General features: G+C 43.4%; 1 protein-coding gene across 1 annotated transcript in view; it reads left to right on the top strand.

The window, feature by feature from the left end:
- The first annotated feature begins 304 nt into the window (after positions 1-304).
- Positions 305-21384, top strand: part of LOC118846982 (corticotropin-releasing factor receptor 1) — a 103930-nt gene continuing 82850 nt past the window's right edge. Inside the window, exons 1-3 of the mRNA XM_036755636.1 lie at positions 305-475; positions 609-726; positions 998-1509. Coding sequence (XP_036611531.1) covers positions 305-475; positions 609-726; positions 998-1509 — 801 coding nt within the window. The remainder of the gene's footprint in view (positions 476-608; positions 727-997; positions 1510-21384) is intronic.

Genomic DNA, 21384 nt, shown 5'->3' on the forward strand with positions numbered 1-21384 from the left:
GATGGGTAACAAGGGCTAAGGAGCCTGGATTGCAATGTTGTTGATATCTTTCTCTCCCCACTGACCAAGAGGAAACTGCACAGCCTCCTCTTGGGGTCTGGGTGGATGGGGGACAGGGAATGTTATCCTGTAAATGAGAAAACTCTCTGAAACATAGAAGGGCTATGCAGGAGTAAAGAGTAGATGCTAGAAAGAGCAGAGAGTGCCCATGCTCTAGCACTCAGGCCTCGAGTCGTAGACCCCCTTCGGGAATGGCAAAGAAAGGAGAGATGGAAGGGCTGAAGCAGAGGAGGGGCTGTGGGGGATGGGTCGGGAAACACCCAAACGCAATCCTGAGCTTCCAAAACTACTGCTAGCCTTCCTTCCCTCTCCAGCAGGGTGCCCAGGAAGCAGTGGTGGAGGGGCACCTTCCACAGACCACCTCACCCCCTCCTGCCTCTGTTCTTCCAATCAGACCCAGTCTGTGTCCCCAGAAGTATGTCTCGCCTGATCTCCCCACTATGTCCCGCAAGTCTCTATGTTCCGTAGCCTTTCCAAGAAGCGAGTGGAAGAGGGGCTCTTAGTGTCCTCTCCCCTCCCCCCACTCTCGCCCCAGTCCCAATCTGTAGGTTCTTCTCGGACTGCGGTCCCTGAAGCTGGCGGCGCAGAAGCTGCGCTCAACTGACTGCTGCACACTGAGAGGGGGCAGGGAAAAGGGGTCAGCGATTAGCCAGGCAAGGTGGAGGGGTGAGGGGGAAGAGCTAGAAGGGAAGGGACGGGAGGGGAGCGCGAGCAGAGAAGAGGGAGGGAGGAGGAAAAGGGGCAGAGGAAGGAGGAGGGAGGGAAGGGGGAAGGAGAGAGGAGGAAAAGGGAGAGGAGAGGAGGAGGTGGGGAGAGGGAAAGAGGCAAGAAAGGACAGGGAGGAGGAGAAGGAAAAAGAGGAGGAGGAGAGAGGTGGCGGGGGCGATGCGGGGCTCCTGACTGCCAGGCGCAGGCTAGACGAGTGCCCTCCCTTAAGAACTGGGCGGGAAGCGGCCGCGGGGACCCGGCTTAGGAAGAAGAGAGGTGGCGCTGCCGGAGGGAACCGAGAGCGGAGCTGGGGGTGGACGGGAGAAGGAGACGGTTGTTGGCAGCAGATGTGACCGGGCTGCGGGCTGCGGGCTGCCCGCGGGGGACAGAGCTGAGGAGCCGGGCGGGCAGTGCCGCCTTCTAAAGGAGCACCTGGCGCTCCGCTCTCTCCCCTCCCCTGCGATCCCCTGCTCGTCCACTGCCAGTGCCGCGGTCCCCTCCCGCTCCTTACCCTACTCACCCCCCCCTCCATCCCTCTGGGCTCCCACTCTCGGAGGCTGGGGCTGCTTCCCTTCCCTACCAGCTGCACTACCTCCGGCTTTCCCCCGCAGCTCACTAGCAAGCAAGCGCCCTAGCCCGAGCTTGGCCGTGCCCTTCTGGGGATGTGCCAGTAAGCCAGGTGTCCCGGGCCCCCAGAGAACCCCGAGGATGGGACGCCGCCCTCACCTCTTGGTAGTCCAGGTAAGAAAATGGGCGGGCAAAGAGACCCCTCCACTTGCTTCAACCCCTCCCCCCCAACAACCCCAGCGGTAGCGGGGGAGAGGGGAAGCTGCGTGCGTAGAGGAGCGGGGGCGCAGGATTGACCCTCTCCAGCCCGCGGCCGGGGGCTAGGGCTGGTTTGGGAACGACGAGGGAGGGAGAGACCACTTTAATGCCCCTGGGGGAAGCCAAACTCTTCAGAATGAATGGACGGTTTTCCGTGGAAATGGGTGGGGAGGACTCAGGTTGGGGCTGAAAGAACGCTTCCCGGAATCCGCAGTGCCAAAGAATCCCTTCCTCAAGCTTCAGAGTGCCTGGGTTGAGTCCCCATTTCCCCCTCCTCTACCTGCCCCCGCACCCGCCGATCATTCTGTCTTGGTTGGGCTTCAATAGTTCAGCGCTTTGGAGGTAAGGTTCTCGCCTGTTTTTTTCCTTAAACACCTTCCTTAGATTCTACCTCCCTCTTCCCCTCTTTTAGGCCGCCCAGTGGCTCCTTTTCCCTTTGCAGAAATCTGCATGTCTATGGAGATAAATCTCTCCCGCTCCTCCGAGCCCTTTGATCAATAGAACAATATTCCCCAGAGGAGATGAAGTGTCAGATGCTCCGTCCTCTTCTCTGGCTATCCTCCCGACGGGGCCCTGCTTGAGCTGGGTCCGAGAATGGGAGCTGATTTATTCCAGTAGAACTAGGAGGCAGAAGCCGCTCGGTCTTGCATCTAGCGTCTAGCGAAGATATTCCAGCTCCTAGAGTTTAGGAAAGTCATCAATAAACCCACCAATGTTTGCCTGCAGAAGTTCAGTGGCAGACAGACCACTCACTCATCCCAAACCAGGAGCCAGTCTTCAATGAGGGAGGATAGCATATTTTAGGGTTCAGAATGGAGTCCGATACCCTCCCTGTAAACGAGAGAATTCTGGGCATCTATTTTTTAGTGGTCTCCAGTGCACACTCGGATAAATCACTTTAATTGATTTCTAGGTTGTTAGGTTTGGGGTTTTTTTTGGGGGGGTGCTTTTTGTTTTTTTGTGTATGTGTGAATCTTGAAATTGCTGAATTTTTTAAAAGTGATTAATAAGTGATCACACGATGTTAAATGACCCATTTGATATATTTATTTTTACTTTTCAAATTGTTGTTGAACCTTTGTCTTGTCTTTTGTGTCTCTACATACACAAAGAAGTGCGTGAGTCAAATCGTCTTTGAAAACTAGCCGTTTAATTCAAGCTGTCTGTGACAGAATATTTAAAAAATAATAGAGGGTTTGACTGAAATAAACCATACTTCCCACCCCCAAAGCCCTTGTAAAACAGCTTTCTTTTAAGTGAGACAGTGAGAAAATTGTTGGATTTGGATCAGGAAGAAAAACCTGGGTTCCAATCTGGTTGCACTACCTGTGTGGTCTCTGGCAATCAATTAAAAAAAACCCCACAGATATTTATTTAGCATCTACTATGGGCTAGACACTACACTTGATATACAAGGACAAAAGTCATACAATTGCATGGCCTGGAAAGCTTACAGTTTTGGAGAGGGTGGAGAGAGGGAGAGGTAACACATATATACATATATGTATATGTGTGTATTTGGTATCATTATATACCAGATATATCGATGGCACCAGAAGCTAGGGAGGGGCAGGGGTAGAAAAAATTTCAATGTGACACGAGTTGGGGTTTGAAAAGGAGTCAGAAGGGAGGAGGGAGTAAACCCCAGGCATGGAGGATATAGTCAATGCCAAGGCACTAGAAATGGAAGGTAGAGAACTGTAAGTAAGGAACAAGAGGAAGACCAATCTGGCTGGAGAGAGGAATTCCTGAAGGGTAGGAATATGTAATGAGTCTAGATAGGGGCCAAGGCTGCAAAGGGTTTTAAGTGCCAGAGTTTGTATTTGACCCTGGAAGTGGAAACAGTCAGAAGAGATGGGCTGAAGTTTGAGTGTGGCAATGACTTGGAGACATATGCAAAGGGGAAGATCACTGTGGCATGAGTGGTGGGAAAGATGGATTGGAGAGGGGAGAGGGGAGAGGCGTGAGGCAGAAAGACTAAGGAGGTTACTGCAGTAGTACAGGGAGGGGGGATGAAAGATTGAACTGCTGTGGAAGTCGTGTGAGCAGAGAGAAGGGAACAGGTCACTGTCTGCCCCTCGACTTCGGTTTCTTCATCTCTAAAAGGAGGATGTTGAACCAGAAGACCACTAAGGGGCCTTTCTGCTCTGAATCTTATGATCAAGGAAGTGGGGGGGGGGGGAGGAGGGATAGAAGGATTATGGTAAAAAAAAAAACCTCAATAGATCAATAAAGAATGAATGGGGGAGGGAGGAGTAACTGAGTGAGGACATGAGAGGATTTCATTTCTATTTTCAGCTTTTGTTTGAAACTATTCTAATATAAACTTTAGACACACACCCTCCCCCTAACATTACTCCATCTCCTAAGAATTAAAGGATCATAGGATTTAGAGCTGGAAGGGACCTAAGAAATGGTCTAGTCCAAACCCCTCATTTCCCAGAAATGGAAATTGAAACCCAGGTCATAAATAATGATTGACCCAGGGTTCTAACCTACTGACAACAAGAAGACTAAGGAACCAGGAAAGCAAAGAGGAAAAGCAAAGGAGGCTTTAGCAAACTAGGCAAAGAATCCAAGCAGATCAGTGAGGGCTGCAGAAAGCATTTCTTGAGCATATACTTACTGTGTGCCCAGTGCTCTGGGCTTAGAGATAGGACTCCAAATCTAGCACTTGACTCACCGCCTTAGTTAAAAGATGAGGTTTGTTTTTTATTTATTTACTTAGGGGTGGGGGCAGGGGGAGGGGAGGGTTATTTCAGAAGAGAGGATACTGTAAAGAAAATGGACCATGTATCTCCTTTTTCCTACAAATGAGATATTTGCATGACACTTAGCACTGTGCCTGCCACATAGTAGGCACTTAACTAGATTTAAGGGTGTGAGGGAAAGGAAGTGTCAAAGAGACAGTGTCCCTACCTTCTGGGAGTTTATAATCTATTTGGAGCACAGAAAACCAGAACTGGAAACAATTAATTATAGTTACCAAACCAGGTTATAAAGACATGATAATGAAATGTAAGCTGGGGGGAAGGGAATGACAGGTAAAGGTTTGGGATAAGATAATTAGAGAAGGCTGCCTGGAACAGGTGAGTTAGGGATGAGCTAAGACTAGAAAAAAGAGGTGGGTGCTTCTACTTCTTGGGAGAGTAACCTTACAGTGTCAGAAACAAACTCTTGGAGTGAGGGTGATATAGGGAGTGGACTCATGGCTAGAGAGTGAGCAAGAGATGAGGCTGGGGGTATAGCACCAAGAAAGAACATGAACCACAGACTAGAGCTAGAAGAGACTTTGAGATCTTCTGGTCCCACCCCTTCATTTTCAATTTACCCAGAGGGGAAAGTGACTTACCCAAGGTCACACAGCAAGTCGTTTAGACACATGAACACACCCATTTTACATCAACTCATAGAATAGAAATAACTTCTCCAAGGTCATACAGCAAGTAAATGTCAGACCTCGGACTTGAACAAGGTTCTGGTCTCCATGCCCCCGATGCTTCTTCCACTACACCAGACATTCTGGTCTCAGGACCCCTTTAAAATTTATTGAGGACCCTCCCCTCTCCAAAGACATTTGTCATATTTGAAATTAAAATGTCCTAGTATTATTATGAAAATTTTTTTGTTTATGGATCCCCTAAAAGCATCTCAGTGACCCCCAGATTTCTCCAGATCACACTGTGAGAACTATCTTACTCTTCTTTTATGAGAGGGAAATGGGTTGGAAGTGAGAACGTGTAGTTGATGGAAAACCCTTGAATTCTAAGTCATATAAATTTATCCTTTATCCCAGTTCCGCTATCAATTGACTTATTGTATAATCGTGGACAAATTAATTACCCTCTTAAGGCCTTGGGTTTCTCCTTTGCAAAATGTAGGGAGCCACTGTAAGGGGCACAGGCAAGGGGAGACACCAGTTTAGTCTAGGTAGGAAGGACTTTATAGATTACAAAAAGGCAAGACTCTGACTTGGAGACCACAAGTGACAAATGGACTCTATGGGAACAGCCATTTCTCACACACAGTAATACTTGACTTTTCTGTGGGCATTTAACAACCAGAAGAAATCATTTCAGCTGAAAAGAAAAGGCAGCCATGGGTCAACGTATAATTTATCTCTGAGACTAGGGTTACTTCTTGTTCCATCCCCACCCTGCTCACATTTGTAACTACAGCTCCATTTGTGGCCAATGAGACAAGGCTATCTAGGCATCTCCTAACTCCCAAGCCCCAGCCAGCATTCAAGGGGAAAAGGCTCCTAACTCTCCACTGAGGCAGGAGACAATGAAGCAAAAAGCCTATGACATTCTTGACCTAAGCCAAACAGATGCCCTCCCTCATCTCTGCTTCCAACATAAACCCAACCTTTAAACAAAGGCAGTAGAACCAATACCCCTCTGCATTGCCTCTCCTCTTTCTTTGAAATGACTTTGTGTATATGTCATATTACATCTATATATATTCATCTCCTTCCCCTTCCCAAGTAAAATGTAAGCCCCTTGAAATTAGGGATTATTTCATTTATATTCTGGTATCCTCAGTGCCTGGCACTTAATAAGTGTCTTTTAAATGAATGGTTTCCCATAAAGAAAGGATACCATAAAGAAATGGACCATGTAATTCCCTTCTCATTCAAATGAGATATTTGTTGTTTGCCTTCTCAATGAGGGTGGGAGGAGAAGGAAGAACAGAGAGAATTTGCAACTCAAAATTTTTAAAAGATGAATATTAAAAATTGTTTTTATGTAATTGGGGAAAAATTAAATATTAAATAAATAACAAATGAAATAATATTTGTAAGACACTTAGCTTAATAAATGCTTGTTCCCTTCCCCTTGTCCTTTCCCATTCACAAGAGTTCTGTTTTAATGTAAGCAAGATAACACAAGCTGCTTGACAGAATCTTGAAATAGAGGAATCCTGGTTCTTAATCTCATGGTGCCTCAGTTTCCTACCATATGAAATGAGTTTGATGGCATCAGGGCTTTTTAACTTGGGTTATATGGTTAGATTCCAGAGAGTCCTTGAACTCGAATGAGAAAACTATTTTAATATCTGTATGTGAGTATAATTGATTTTCATTGTAATTTTACAAACATTATTCTGAGAAGGATTACGTAGGCTTCACCAGATTGCCCAAGGGGTCCACGACACAAAAAAGGTAAAGAACATCCAGACTGAATGTTCCTGAGGTCCTTTGAGCTCTGGCCCTCTGGGATTCTAGTCTGGGATTCTTTGGCTGCCTCATCTAGGTAGCTGAGTACTCTATGCAGTAATCCCAGCGTCGAACATGCTATTCATATGGTTTGAAAATGAGATGTCACAAACAGACCTGACCTAAGTGAGAAATTTATATTCCAAACAATTCTTGGTGATGGGCTACTGGACACTGAAAACCAGCCAGAATCCCATCATGGTCAAAACCTCCTGGTTCAGAAGAGGCCGATTCAGAACATGGAATGCTTGTGATATAGGCTGGGCCGTGGCATCCCTTTACTCTTGGAGGAAACCTGTGGAATATTTAGTTTGCTTCAGAGCAAAATTCACTTTAGCTGATGTCATACACGAGATCTGGAAGCAACCTTAGAGGCCATCCGGTCCAACCTCCTCATTTTACAAATGAGGAAACAGGCCCAGGGAAGTTAAGTGGTTGACTGCCAGAGGTCATATATCTAGCTAGTGTCTGAGGCAGGATTTGAACTCAGGTTTTCTTTACTCCAAGGCCAAGTATCTCCACAGGACCGCCTGGCTGAGTTGTATTTATATTCAAACAACAAATGATTCTTACCTATCCATTAAAGTACTCCTTTCCCTCTCTTAGAGTCTCTAAAATGGATGGTCTAGCTCCCTTCCCTCTCTGGTGTCACTTTAAAGTAATAAAACTACATTTAGATTTCTCATACTTTCCCTTTCTCCTTAAATCAGGTAATCTCCCCCAATTAGGATGTTAATGAGGCTTTAATCTATAAAACAATTTAAGGAAGGTCATCAAAGTAAACAATGAAGCATAAAGTGTGGGGTGCCAGACCTTAACCTGGGCTGGATTTCACCTGATCTGAGGTTTGTTTCAATCTTTTTACAATCCTCTGTGGGGAAAAGAGATAAGGAAACCCACTGGGGTCCAATCCAAGCCTGTGTGACCCCACAAAACAGTTTTTGCTTTGTTTTGTTTTGTTTTAAGAAAGCATTTGTTTACGTTTGAGGTAGGACATAAAGAACTTCTACCCGGAAGACACATCTTGGACATTTAATACCTCTGTGACCTTTGGCAAATCCCTTCCTTCCTCTGGGTCTCAGTTTCCTCATCTGTAAACTAAGGAGGTTGAACTAGATCAATGCTTTCCAGACTTTTTTTGATTGTTTACCTCATCAATAAATTTTTTATCATGCACCTCCAATATATGTATATTTATTTATCAATTATATGCAGTCACCACTATACTAACATCTTATATACATTATTAAACATATAAAAGAAGATGTTTAAAAGATGAGATCAAGATGAAATAATCTGTTAAAAAATGATTGTTTATTTTGCTTGTGGTTCAAAAGACCTTTTTGCTCTTGATAAAATGTGATTGCTACTAATCATATTTTGAGATAAATTTAAAGCAATCATTTTAGTGTGAGCAAAAAGGTTTATTATTCATAATCACGTTTTAGCAAGAGTAATATGATTGAATGTGCTTCATTATTTTTGAACAGCCTTGGTTTAACTCTATAGTAGAGCAATGTGTCTTCACCATATGCCCAAAATGGAATGAATGAGGGAGGGCACCACTGTCAACCCCTCCACAATGTGGAGCTGCTGCTCTCCCCTCAGGATACCGCAAGCACAGTGAGGCATGACCATCTGACGCACAGACCAAAGTGTCAATCCATATCTTAAATATTCATCAAGTTTAATTTCTTTTGAATTTAAATTTTTTCTACCAGATTTATAACTTTTCTTCAAATGCATATAGATGCCAATTATATCTTGCTGTTGTGACAATCCTGACTTGCTGTAAGCAAACACGAGGGTGCTCTTATAGGCGAGTGGAAGGGAGCACAGGGTATGTAGGACAGCATTTAGTTTGCTTAAGGGAGTCAAGTTATTAAAAATCTAGACTGGAAACAACAAATGATGGGAATGAGCCTTCTTCTTATTCATTATATCCATCGTTGACTGAAATAATATGGTAGGCAAGTTGCAATAACCACACTAGTCATTGATTTGGGGTGTGCTCTTCTTAAAGTATTGCCTTGTTCTATGTGACTCCCCTCCTCCTCCATGCATAAAGTACTAGGCAATCGCAGCTCCTCAGATATTTTTCATCCTTTAGAAAACCAGGCTATCCGGCCAGTCTTGTTTTTTGTTTGTTTGTTTGTTTGTTCGTTTGTTTGTTTGTTTGTTTTTGTTTTTTGAGACCGGGTCTCCCTATTTTGTCATGGCTGGAAAGGCAACAGCCAGTCACTGGCCTGATCCCACTAATGAGTAGCATGAGAGTTTTTTAACCTGTTCTCTTTCCAGTCTAAGCTGATTGCCCTCCTACTTAAGTAGCCTGGTGGCTTCCTGCTTCCAAGATCCCATTGATGCCACGTTTAGCGTGGGCGTCTGATCCGTTCAGCTCATTGCAGTTCTGGGGTCCTGTGTTCAAGCAATCCTCTAGCCTCAGCCTCTCCAGTAGCCAGGATTACAGACAATTGCCATCATATCACTTATTATCTACCCAGTCTTTAATCTCTTCCTCTGTAGTACATTGGGATGTATTTGGTGGTTGTTCAGATTCCAAAGTTTTGCAGAAATGTGTTTTTTCCCCTTGGGGCACTTTCTTATATTTCTTAGATTTGGGGTCCCGAGATACCTGAGCTGTTAAAGAGTGGCATGTTGTTCACTATTGTAGGAACATCTAAACTTGGCAACAGAACAAGTTCATTGTCCAAATGGTCCACAGTTGGCTTCAGTGGACAGTGATTTTCTGACAAGCCTTTGAAGATCACAGCCTGAGTCTGTCTTTACCTGTGGACACGGAGAGGCTTGATAGCATCAGATATTGGAGTCAAAGACTCGTACCAAGGGCAAACCATCCTCTTGTCATTTTCCATCTGTTTCCTATTTTCTTTGGTTTCATCTGTGTGAGCTCTGAAGGGGCATTATAATGCCTGGGCTAACTCAGCAGTCACATTTAGCCAAAATGATAGATGTAGTCCTTGAAGGGCTCATGCCAAATGACTCACAGTCCTTAAAGAGGTCTGAAATCTGTTTGGGAAATGAAACCCTGGTATCTCATTCATTTTGTTCCCTCTCCATAAAGAAACTGTGAGAAAGAATTACCTGCAGAGCTAATCAGAACACTGGAATCTGCTCCCTCTTTAATTTGTTGTTGTTCAGTCTTTTCAGTCATGTCTGACTCTTCATGACCCCATTGGGGGTTTTCTTGGGGAAGATACTGGAATGGTTTGCCATTTCCTTCTCCAGCTCATTTTACAGATGAGGAAACTGAGGCAAACAAGATGAAGTGACTTGCCCAGGGTCATGTAGCTAGTGTCTGAAGCCAGATTTGAACTCATGAAGATGAGTCTTCCTGACTCCAGACCCAGCACTCTATCCATCATGCCACTTAACTGCCCTCATGATTTACCAAATTTATTTTCTGCTTTTTTCTCAATATCTTGATATACATGCCAATTTGAAACAATCTTCCCATTCATCATTTTCACCTCTTATGCTTCTGTATTACTGCCCTCCTTCACAACCTGTCTCTCAACTTATTTTTCCACCCTTATTACATATTACTCCCCTTCACACAATCTTGTTGCTATTGTTCATTCACTCTTCAGTCATATCTGATTCTTCATGACCCCATTTGGGGTTTTCTTGGCAGAGATACTGGAGTTGGTTTGCCATTTCCTTCTCCAGCTCATTTTACAGATGAGAAAACTGAGGCAAATAAGGTTGTTACTTGCCCAGGGTCGCACATTCTTAGGTCCAGCCAAACTGGCCTTCATCCTGTTCCTCATATGTAACATTCCATCTCTCACCAGTAGGCCTTTGCCTGTCCACTAGAATGCATTCCCCTGTTCCCCCGGCATCTTAGAATGCCAATTTCCTTTAAGGATCTACCCAAGTCTTCTATATGGAGGCTTTTCCTGATCCCTCCTGAGTACCTCCTTCCTCCCACATCATCTTGTATCTATACATATATATGTATATATTATCTAATAGAATGTTAACTTCTTGAGGGTGAAAACTTTCATTTTTGTCTTTGTGTCTTCAGTGCCTGGAATAGTGCCTGACATACAGTAGGTGATTAATCCCTACTATCTTATCCTTCACTCCAATCTCTGATGATAAGGAGGTAGTTCTAATTGCCAAGCCCAGCCCCTCTACATGTATCCTTAATTCTCTTCTCTCCCACCTTTTCTACTAGATCACAACCTCAGTCATCCCCACCTCCAGTTTTTAATATTTCCCTATCTACTGGGTCCTTCCATGCTTCCTACAACCAAGTTCAAGTCTCCTTTTTCCTAAAACAACAACCAAAAAAATCCTTCAGTAGATCCTGCTCTAACCACCAGCTAAATCTCTTCTCCCCTTCTCAGTTAAAAGCCTTGAAAAAAGTCATCCTAGCACCTCCCCTTATTTTACTCACTGTAATTTGTCTTCTAACCTTATCATTCAACTAAAATTATTCTCCCCAAAGTCACCAATGATCTCTTCACTGTCAAATCTAATGGACTTTTCTCAGTCTTCATCTTTCTTGACCTCTCTGCTTTATCTGACTCTATTCTTCTCCTTCTCCTGACCTTCTCTTCCTTGATCTCTCTCCTCTCTGAGTTTTCTTGACTGCTTGTTCTTGGTTTTCCTCCTACCTCACTTTCCTTTTCTGGATTTTAATCCACACCATTACCCACTAACTGTGAATGTCCTGCAAGACTGTCCTAAACCCTCTTTTCACTTGGTGACCTTATCAGCTTCTATAATTTCAGTTATCGTTGCTATGCGAATATTTCTCAGATCTTTATAACCAACCCTAGTCTCTCTTCTGAGCACCAGTCCTCCATCACCAATTGTCCATTGGACATGTTCAAACTGGATGTACTAATTGGCATCTCAAACTCAACATGTCCAAAACAGAGCTCACTGTCTCCATTACCACCTCCAAACTCATTGTTCTCCTGAATCTCCCTCTTTCACTATACCATTCTCCTTTCATTCTTCCAGGCTGGCAATCTTTGCATGATCCTGGGCTCCTCACTCTCCCTCATGCCACATACCCAATCAGTTGCCAGATCTCATCATTTCTACCTCTTTAGAGTCTTTTGCATATGTTGCCTTTCTTCACATCCAGCCCTCTAGTTCAGGCCCTTATCACCTCTCTCCTGGAATACCCCAATGGATTTCTCTTCCTCAAGTCCCTCCCCACTCCAATCCAACCTCTGCACAACTGCAAAAGTGACTTTCCTACAGCATCTCATCATCTCCTACCTCACTCAATAAATTCAAATGGCTCCCTGTAGGATCAAAAGTAAGCTGTTTGGTATTTAAAGCTCTTCACAAATTGTCCCCTTCCTACTTTTCTAGCCTTTTAACCCATTATTCCTCTCCACGTAATCTATGGTCCAACCACACTGTGTTACTTGCAGTTTCTAACACACAATGCTCTAACTGCCATTTCTATTCTTTTCCCTCACGCTTCTGGCTATCCCCCACACCTCTAATAATTTAATTCCTCACTTCCACCTTTCGGCATTATTGGTACCTTTCTCTTTTTTCTTCTTTTAAGCAGTATTTCATTTTTTCCAATTACATGTAAAGACAACTTTTAACATTCCAAATTTTCTCCTTCCTTCCCTCCTCCCTAAAACAGTAAGCAATTTGGTATAAGTTATATATGTACAATCATGTGAAAAATATTTCCACATTAGTCATGTTGTGAAAGAAGAAACAGATAAAAGACATGAAAAATAAAGAAAATGAAAAATAATATGCTTTGATCTGCATTCAGACTCTGTCGGTTCTTCCTCTGGATGTGGATAACATTTTACATCGCAAATCCTTTGGAATTGTCTTGGATCATTGCATTGCTAAGAACAGCTAAGTCATTCACAGTCGATCATTAGACAGTGTGGCTGTTACTGTGTATGATGTTCTCCTGGTTCTGTTCACTTTGCTTCACATCGGTTCATGTAAGTCTTTCTAGGTTTATTTTTTTTTCTGAAGTCAGCCTGCTCATCATCTCTTATTGCACAATAGTATTCTATTACAATCATATACCACTTGTGGTTGACTTTTCCACAACTTTCTGTGTTTATTGATGTTTATTGACTGACTGATAGAATATGGAAAGTTTCAGGGATGAGCTTCTCTCAGAGCTGGGCCCTCACCCAGAGAGTGCTAGGTTACTCTGTATAATCCTAAGGGCTCAAGAAGGCTTTTCTGATAGACAGGTTTTTGAATAAGTAGAGGTAGCATCATTTAGCTATCACACCCCAAACCTAAACCTCTCCTTTGGGGATGCTGAGGAGTGGGATGAAAAGGATGTTTGGGAAATCTCTATTTCCATCAGGGCCTTTGGTTGGGAATTTGGGGTTTGTCTACGAAGCCATTCATCCTTTCCCTTTGTTTTTTCCCAGCTTCATTCAGCAGCTTGCCACTTGTCAAAGAGGTGTGAACAGCTTCCTGGGGAAAGCAAGAGCCAAGGGCTGGGCCAGCTGGCTTTCTGGGGTGCTGGGAAAAACATGGAAGCCTCCCAGGAAGCTTCTCCATTTCTTGTTGGTGATAATGGAGCATTTTAGCAGGGCAAGGGAGAGGGGAAAGGGAGAAAATTGTCTTTGAATGTCATAGGATTCTTAGAGCTCTAAGGAACCTTAGAGATCATTCAAAGGATGATAATATTGAAATCTGCAAAGTATCTCAGAGATCATTCTGTTACAGGATAATAATAGATTTAGAGCTGGGAGGGATCTCCAAGGCATCTGGCTCCAGCCTCTCATTTTAAAAATTTTCTTTTTTTATTATGAACTCAACAAACATGAATATTTCCATACATAAGGAAAAACAGAAAAAGGGTATTGTATATGAAACTGTGAACTTCTATTACATATAATTTTTAGAGTTTTAAAAAATGTCTTAAATTTAACATAGTACCAACAATGCCCTGTTTTCTGAATGAAGTTTATGGTACCATCCTGTTCAAAGGATCATAATGATTTCTAAAATGAAATGTTACTGGAGATTTCTGCAGTGGTATAATTGCTTAGCTGTAGCTTCTAAACCTTCTTTAGCATTTTTCAGCCTAGTTTTCAGGGGCAGCTAGGTTGCACAGTGGATAGAGTGCTGGGTCCAGAGTGAGGAAGACTCATCTTTCTGAGTTCAAATCCAGCCTCAGACACTTACTAGCAGCTGTGTGTCCCTGGGCAAGTCAGTTAACCTTGTTTGCCTCAGTTTTCTCATCTGTAACATAAGCTGGAGAAAGGAAATGGCAAACCATTCCAGTGTCTTTGTCGAGAAAACCCCAAATGAGATTATGAAGAATCTGAAACGAACAAATGTTTATTTTTCAACATTTCAATGATTTTTCCCTTTCTTCCCTCTTTTTTATATCACCATCACTTCCCGTACCTGTCCCAACAACTCTTCATTCTCCTCTGTAAATAAAAGCCCTTCCTTATAACAAATAAGTATAGTCAAGCAAAATAAATTTCCACATTGGGAGTATCTGAAAATGTACATCACGAACTTAATCAAGGTCAGAGGCAGTAAGCACCAGACATAGGATTTGAACCCAGGTCGACTACCTCCAGAGCTAGTGTTCTTTCTATTTAACCATAGTGAATATCAGCACCAATCTATAAGATGCTCTCCTAGATCTCTGTCTACCCCAAAGTTAACTGAGATTATGGTTTGTGGTTCTCAGCCGGGGTTCCAAGATTGCTAATTACAGTTCTGTACAAAGATAGAAATACGTTAGGTTCCTGTCCTCAAGGAAGCTTACAGTCTAAGAGTGAGAACAAGACATGTATGTAAATAACTATGATACAATCAATCAATCGACAGGCATTTATTAACTGTTTCCTATGTGCCAGATACTGTGTTAGGCTATAGTGACAAAAATGAAACAATCCCTACCCTCGAGGAATTCACATTTTATTGGGGGAGACAACATCTACAAGTATAAGTATACAGAGAAAAAATAGGTCTACCTCAGAGGAAAATTACCTGACTACACCACACTCCCTTGGGAACCACTGTCTGAGACTGGAAGGACCTCGGGGATGACCCAGAATGGGATTTCTTGAATTCACGTAACAAAGAGAAAGAGATAGTATGGAGAGAATGAGAGGGAGGGGGTGGAGGAAAAAAAGAGATTGATTCACCTTGGAGAGGCCAGCTGAATCTTCATCACTATCAATGGGGGAGGGGAAGGCACTCTCCTACCCTGAGCTCCTTTCTAAGCATCTTCTGCAGCTCTGCCTCAGCTGCCAGTGATCCCCCAAAGGGTGGGCCAGTAGGAGCATCCCAAGACTGCAGCTGTGTTATATTACAAGCAGTTAGCCAGCTGTTTGGCTTCCCCAGTACCCAGTCAGCAGCCGAGAAGAGGAGTAGCACAAGGTCTGGTTTTTATATCCTGGCCACATGCTAGGGAATGAGTCAATCATGCAGAATAGGTAATAGCATCTTCTGGTTGGTGACTCCCCTAAGAAGCTAAAGATAGGGTAGATGCCACTCTCTCTCTCTCTCTCTCTCTCTCTCTCTTTCTCTCTCTCTCTCTCTCTCTCTCTTTCTCTCTCTCTCTCTCTCTCTTTCTCTTCTCTCTCAATTTCTCTTCTCTTTATTTTTTCCTCTTCTCTTGTCATTCTCTGTTATTCTTTCTCTATTTCTCCTCTCAATTTTTCTCTTTCAATCTCTCTTCTCTCTCCTCTCTCTGTATCTCTTCACTCTCTCACTTTTCTCTTTTCTCCTCTTCTTTCCTCTCCTCTGTCTCTGTCTCTCTGTGTATCTGTATCTGTCTTCTGTGTTTCTTTGTGTTTCCTGTCTCTGTCTCTCTCTGTCTTCCTTCTCTCAATTTCTCTTCTTTTTTCTCTTCTCTTGTCATTCTCTCTTCTCATTTTTTCTCTATCTCTCTTCTCAGTTTTTCTCTTTCAATCTCTCTTCTCTCTCCTCTCTCTGTCTCTCTTCACTCTCTCACTTTTCTCTTTTCTCCTCTTCTTTCCTCTCCTCTGTCTCTGTCTGTGAATCTGCCTCTGTCTCTCTCTGTTTCTCTCTGTCTCTGTCTTTCTCTGTCTCTGTCTCTCTCTGTCTCTCTCTCTCTCTCTCTCTCTCACACACACACACACACACGGAAAGAGGGAGAGAGAGAAAGAGAAAGAGAGAGAGAGAGAGAGAGAGAGAGAGAGAGAGAGAGAGAGAGAGAGAGTCAAATAAATTCAGAGTTTTCAGGCTATGCTGCTAGTCCAAATGGAGGAATAGATGAGATAGTCTGAAAGTCATGATCAAGAGGAGCACAGAATGAATCCTGATCCTAGCCCTGGGATACAGAGGTCTAGGAATGAGGATAAGGCTGGGGTGGATCCTAGGGATTGGGTGCCATCCTACATGAGCAGAGGAAGGCTTGCAGGAAGTCAAATCTCCATGAAGAACTTTTTCATCATCGACGGGTATTTTGGAGGCTTTGGCTGGGGAGCTTAAAACAATTAGCTTGTGGAGTTTGGGAACTAGAACTGCTTAATTGCCTCCCCTGTTTTCCTCAATAATTCAGGTTCATAAAAAAATGAAAATGAAAATGACCCTATTTCTATAGAGCTTTAGGAAGACCTGAATTTGAACCTTGCCTTCGACACTTACTAGATGTGTGACCCTGGGCAAACCACTTGACCTCTCTCAGTCTCAGTGTCCTCATCTGTTAAAAGGGGATCACAATCACACCTACCTCACTGTGTTGTCAGCATTAAACAAGAAAACATATGTTCCAATAACCTAAGTTTCAACCTTGAAGTGCCTTATAAATGCCAGCTATTATTATTTCATTTGCACAGAGAACCCTGGGAAAGGATGCGTATCGGCATCTTCTCTGTGACTTGGAGAATTGCAGAGAGCAATGAGAGGTTTGAGTGACCCAGGATCGCACAGGTGAGATGCAGCAGAACCCAGGTCCTCATGGCTCAGAGGCCAGGCTTCAATCAGCCCTGTGAAGTGATCTCTCTAGGATCATTTAAGGGTTTCAAAGCACATTTTTCATCACATGCTGGCGAGGGAGGTAAATGTACAAATGCTATCGTCCCCATCTTACGGAGGTGAAGACTAAGACTCAGAGAGACTCGCCCCCAGTCAGGTCTCCTGACTTCAAGTCCAACACTGTCCTGTTATATTACCCAGTCTCCCTCTTGAACCCAGCTCAGATGAGCCACGCCAGTGATTTTTACACCTTCTAAAAGATCCCAGGCTGGCAAGAGTGCCTCACTCTTGTCCATTCCCCCTTACTGAAGTTTATAGACCACAAGAAAACACAGTCCCCGCCCATCCTGTGTGACACAACAAAGCGAAAGCACCCAAAGTTACAGGTCAGGCGGCAACATTCCCCAAGATGCCAATGTTGTATGCTGAGCCCTGTACACACATTGTGGGGATAAGGGCTACAAAAGAAAGAGAAGATGTGATCCCTACTCTTGGATCAGAGTGGGACCAAAAAAATGCTGGCATAGCTAGCCACTTTTGTGCCTCTGTTACAGTCAGGCCATATTTGTACAGAAAACTCACTCCAGTATCCCTTCCACATCATAGGGGTTAGGGGTGGCGATCTGGAAAATCCATGTAAAATTTTTTGGCCCTCTCTTCGTACCAGAGAAGAAGTCTGAATTTTTTCTTTTTCTTTTATGGGGTGTTTACAGTACCTAATTACAAAATCTTGGTTAAGTATTTGGCCTTAGTTTATATATAGGTCAATGTTAAGTAAAAATACTATATGAAAAAGAACTTTTTGTGTCATCTGCTGGCCTTCAAGCATCATCTACAGCTTTCAAAAAACTCCCTAAAAATTCCCATCTAATTTCTTATGCTGACCTGCAAATATTTTGAAACCATGAGGGGGAAAGTTGTGATGTGGAAGGGATAACTGTAAAGCCTAGCCTAAAGTGTTCATGGCCAGTCCAAAAGGATCCCTGTCAGGGTACCCCATGTCATACCCAGATAATTGCTTCCTTGTGAAAGGAAGGGATGCGTTCCTGGTTTAGGGAAAGTCCAGTGATCCCCAACTCTTAGTACACTAGGTACCCACACTTCTTCTCAGTAAAGATTTCCTCAACAGCTCAACCCAGATCCCTGGATGGGATTCAACTCTGCTCTTGTTCACATGCAAGCAACTCCCTCCAAACATTGTCCAAACTGGGAGAATGGAGGGAAGAGTCTGGATTGCTAAATGTGAGTGAGCATCAGTGGGTGTTGGAATTACATTTTGTTAAGTGATTTTTCAGACTCTTCATGACCCTCTTTAGGGTTTTCTTGGCAAAGATACTGGAGTGGTTTGCCATCATTTTCCTCTAGCTTATTTTACAGATGAGGAAACTGAGGCAAATAGAGTTAAGTATGCCCAGGATCACACACCTAATAAGTGTCTGAGACCAGATTTGAACTCACAAAGATGAGTCTTCCTGATTCCAAGCCCAGTGCTCTATTCACTATGCCACCTAGCTGCCCCTGGGACTACATAGTTTAAGGTACTGAGTCAAATTCACTAGCAAGAAAGAAAAATGAATTGTCTGCTGAGCTTATCATTCTTATGATTGGATCACCAGAACATCTTTACCATAATGTATAGCCATAAATGTTAGTCTGGGAAAAGAGAGAGGGAGCACATACCCTGCATCCATGCCCCATATGGTCTTGGGTGACTTGTTTAGTCAATAAGTATTGATTTAGCCAAATGGGATAAACCCTGTAGTCATTATTCAGTCATTTTAGTTGAATTCAACTCTTTGTGACCCCATATGAGGTTTTCTTAGCAAAGATACTAGAGCAGTTTGCTGTTTGCTTCTCCAAGAAAAAGACCTAGTCCCTACCTGTGGAAACTTACAGACAAATTGAAGCAAAGAGACAAATGCATGTGAAAAGATACAGGACTAGTCACTAAGCAGCTAGAAGGACCACTGAGCAGGGGTAGACTTCAGGGGATCCATGAACTTGGATCAGAAAAAAATATACCTTTATTTTCACTAACCTCTTATATTTAGCATTTCCATCAATTATGAATTTTTTTAAAATGTTATTCTGAGAGGTGGTCCATAGGCTTCCAAAAACTGCCAAAGAGGTCTATGACCAAAAAAAAGGTTCAGAACTCCTGCTGCAAAATAAGGAAGTTCAAGGTCCTCCTTGTACCTAGCCCTCCATCTACAGATTGTCAGGCTCTCTACACTGCCCTAGGCACAGGAAATCTCCCTGATGGATGGGCTTTTGCACAGGTCGAAATAACATTATTTAGCCAGCCAACTCCACACCTGTAGTTCTTCTTTGGGGATATTGTAGAGTCAGGTGAAAGAATATTCCAAAAATGCTTGCCTTCATCAGGGTCTTTGGTTGGGGATTTGAGGCACCAAAAAAAGATTAAGATCCCTTGATCTTTGCACAGGAGGAAAAGAAGGGCCAAAAACATCAAGTGGTTTGCTCGAGATGGGGGCAGATGGTAAGTAGGAGAACCAGAATTTGAACCCAGGACCTCTGACTCCAGGTCCAGCACATCTCCTCCCAATATACCACACTTCTTCCATGATGAAAGCAATTCAGTTAACTGCTGAGTTTGCCTCTCTGAGGAGAACCTGCAATCCATCCTTTTGCTAAACAGTATCTTCTTCATTGTTCTGAATTCTACCCTCTGAGGCCAAGAAGAAACAGTCACATCCCTCTTACATTTAAGGGAAAAATAAGACATAACTAACTGGGGATGGGCTTTGTCTTAGAGGTGTGGTGAGTTGGATGCTCCTGCATGTGATGGAGAGAGAGGCAGAATGAAGCAGAGAAGGCACTGTAGGCAGGGACCTGAAGGCAAAGTGTTGTTGCTTGAGAGGGGTGGTAAGAAGAGCAGCTGGGTGAAAGTGGACCAATCAAGGTAGATAATAATGATAGGTGACATTTGTGGGCATTAGAGAGGGGAAATATTTGATGAGAGGTTTTGAATTCCAGGTTAAAGAAGATAATTTTGATTCAATAGATACTAGTGGACCTCCTGTGTCTTCCTGGTCACATTTTGCCACTAGATTAATTTCCCAAAATACCACTTTTACCACAGTCACTCTCCTGTTTAAAACCTTCAAAGGCTCCCTTGACAAGGCAAAGCCATTCAATCAATCAGTAAGCCTTTATTAAGCACCTGTTATATCCAATTAGGGGAGACAAAGACAAAGGCAAAAATAGTCCCTCCCTCAAGGGATATAGACAGCTAGGTGGCACAGTGGATAGAGCATGGGGACTGGAGTCAGGAAGACTCATCTTCTTGAGTTCAAATCTGGCCTCAGATACTAGCTGTATGACTCTGGGCAAGTCATTTAACCCTGTTTGCCTCAGCTTCCTCATCTGTAAAATGAGCTGAAGAAAGAAACAGCAAACCACTCTACCATCTTTGCCAAGAAAATCCCAAATGAGGTCATGAAGAGTTGGACACAATTGAAAAGTGACTGAACAACAAGGGATATATAGCCTAGCTGAGAGAAGTGACATATGAATTATACATGTACTTGCCCCTTTCATATAGGAAGGGTTTGATTGCTAAAAAGAAGAGGAGAAAATTGTGTAAGGAAAACTGCTAAAAATCAACTTGAGAAGAAACATAATCTCTCAGATAAAATGATGAGGAGAGACACAGACTGTTCTGGAGACCAGATCGAGAATTACCCCTCAGATGAATGTACTGAGATGAACTATTTGAAGGCAGACCAATAAAGGAGCTAATGATGGCTGCAAAGCATTTTGGTCTATCAGCTCATTTGCATATGACTGTTTTTTAGAATTTTGAAGTTTATAACTGAGAATATGTAAGTAAAATAACCATTTGGAAACTATGGGAAGATTCTAGAAGAATTGTTGGGGTCATACTGTACAGAAAGGAGGAATTGTTTTACGTCAGAAGTTAGAGAGGATGACCACTTTCAAGGAAGCTCTGAAACCACCATTGTGGCCTTGGGGAAGTGAGCAGGGTTTAGGCTAAATGGTTTTTGAGGGCCTTTCTATCATATAGGTGAGAATCTATCATCTAAGCAGGGGAAAGCATTATAGGAAGAAGCCAGCATAAGAAGAGGGGGAAAAGAAGCGTGGGAAGGGGGAGCCTGAGCATAGAAGCTGCTGTATAGGAGGTATGAATAAAGCTGCTTACAGAAGACAAAATACAGAAGCTGGTAGCAGCTGAGCCCTTAGAAAAGTTTTACAGCTGTTTCGTTGGAAGCTGTTCTGATTAGAAGCTATGCATTGCTTTACTGAGAGCTCATTGGAAGAGAGCTGAAACCTGCTTTCCTGTGAAGGGCTCTCTGGGCTTTATGTTCCCTAGTGCCATCTATAGCCTGAAAGAGGATGTACCCCTTAGGGGTGTTTGTATTTCTCCCTATTGTCCTCTCTCATTTGAGAGGGATAAATACTGAGGGTAGGACAAGTTTGCATCCACTTTGCCATGGTTGGGGGTGGGGGGTGAAATGGTTTGACTAGACAAAGTAGAATCCTCTGTTATCTGAAGAGCTGCCTGGAGAAAGGCTGCATGACCTTGCTGCTTGAGAGGAACAACCTTTTTAGAGCCCCAAAGCAGATCTGAGGAGCTTGGTAGTTTT

The sequence above is a fragment of the Trichosurus vulpecula genome, chromosome 4 (assembly GCF_011100635.1).
Source record: "Trichosurus vulpecula isolate mTriVul1 chromosome 4, mTriVul1.pri, whole genome shotgun sequence".
NCBI lineage: Eukaryota > Metazoa > Chordata > Mammalia > Diprotodontia > Phalangeridae > Trichosurus > Trichosurus vulpecula.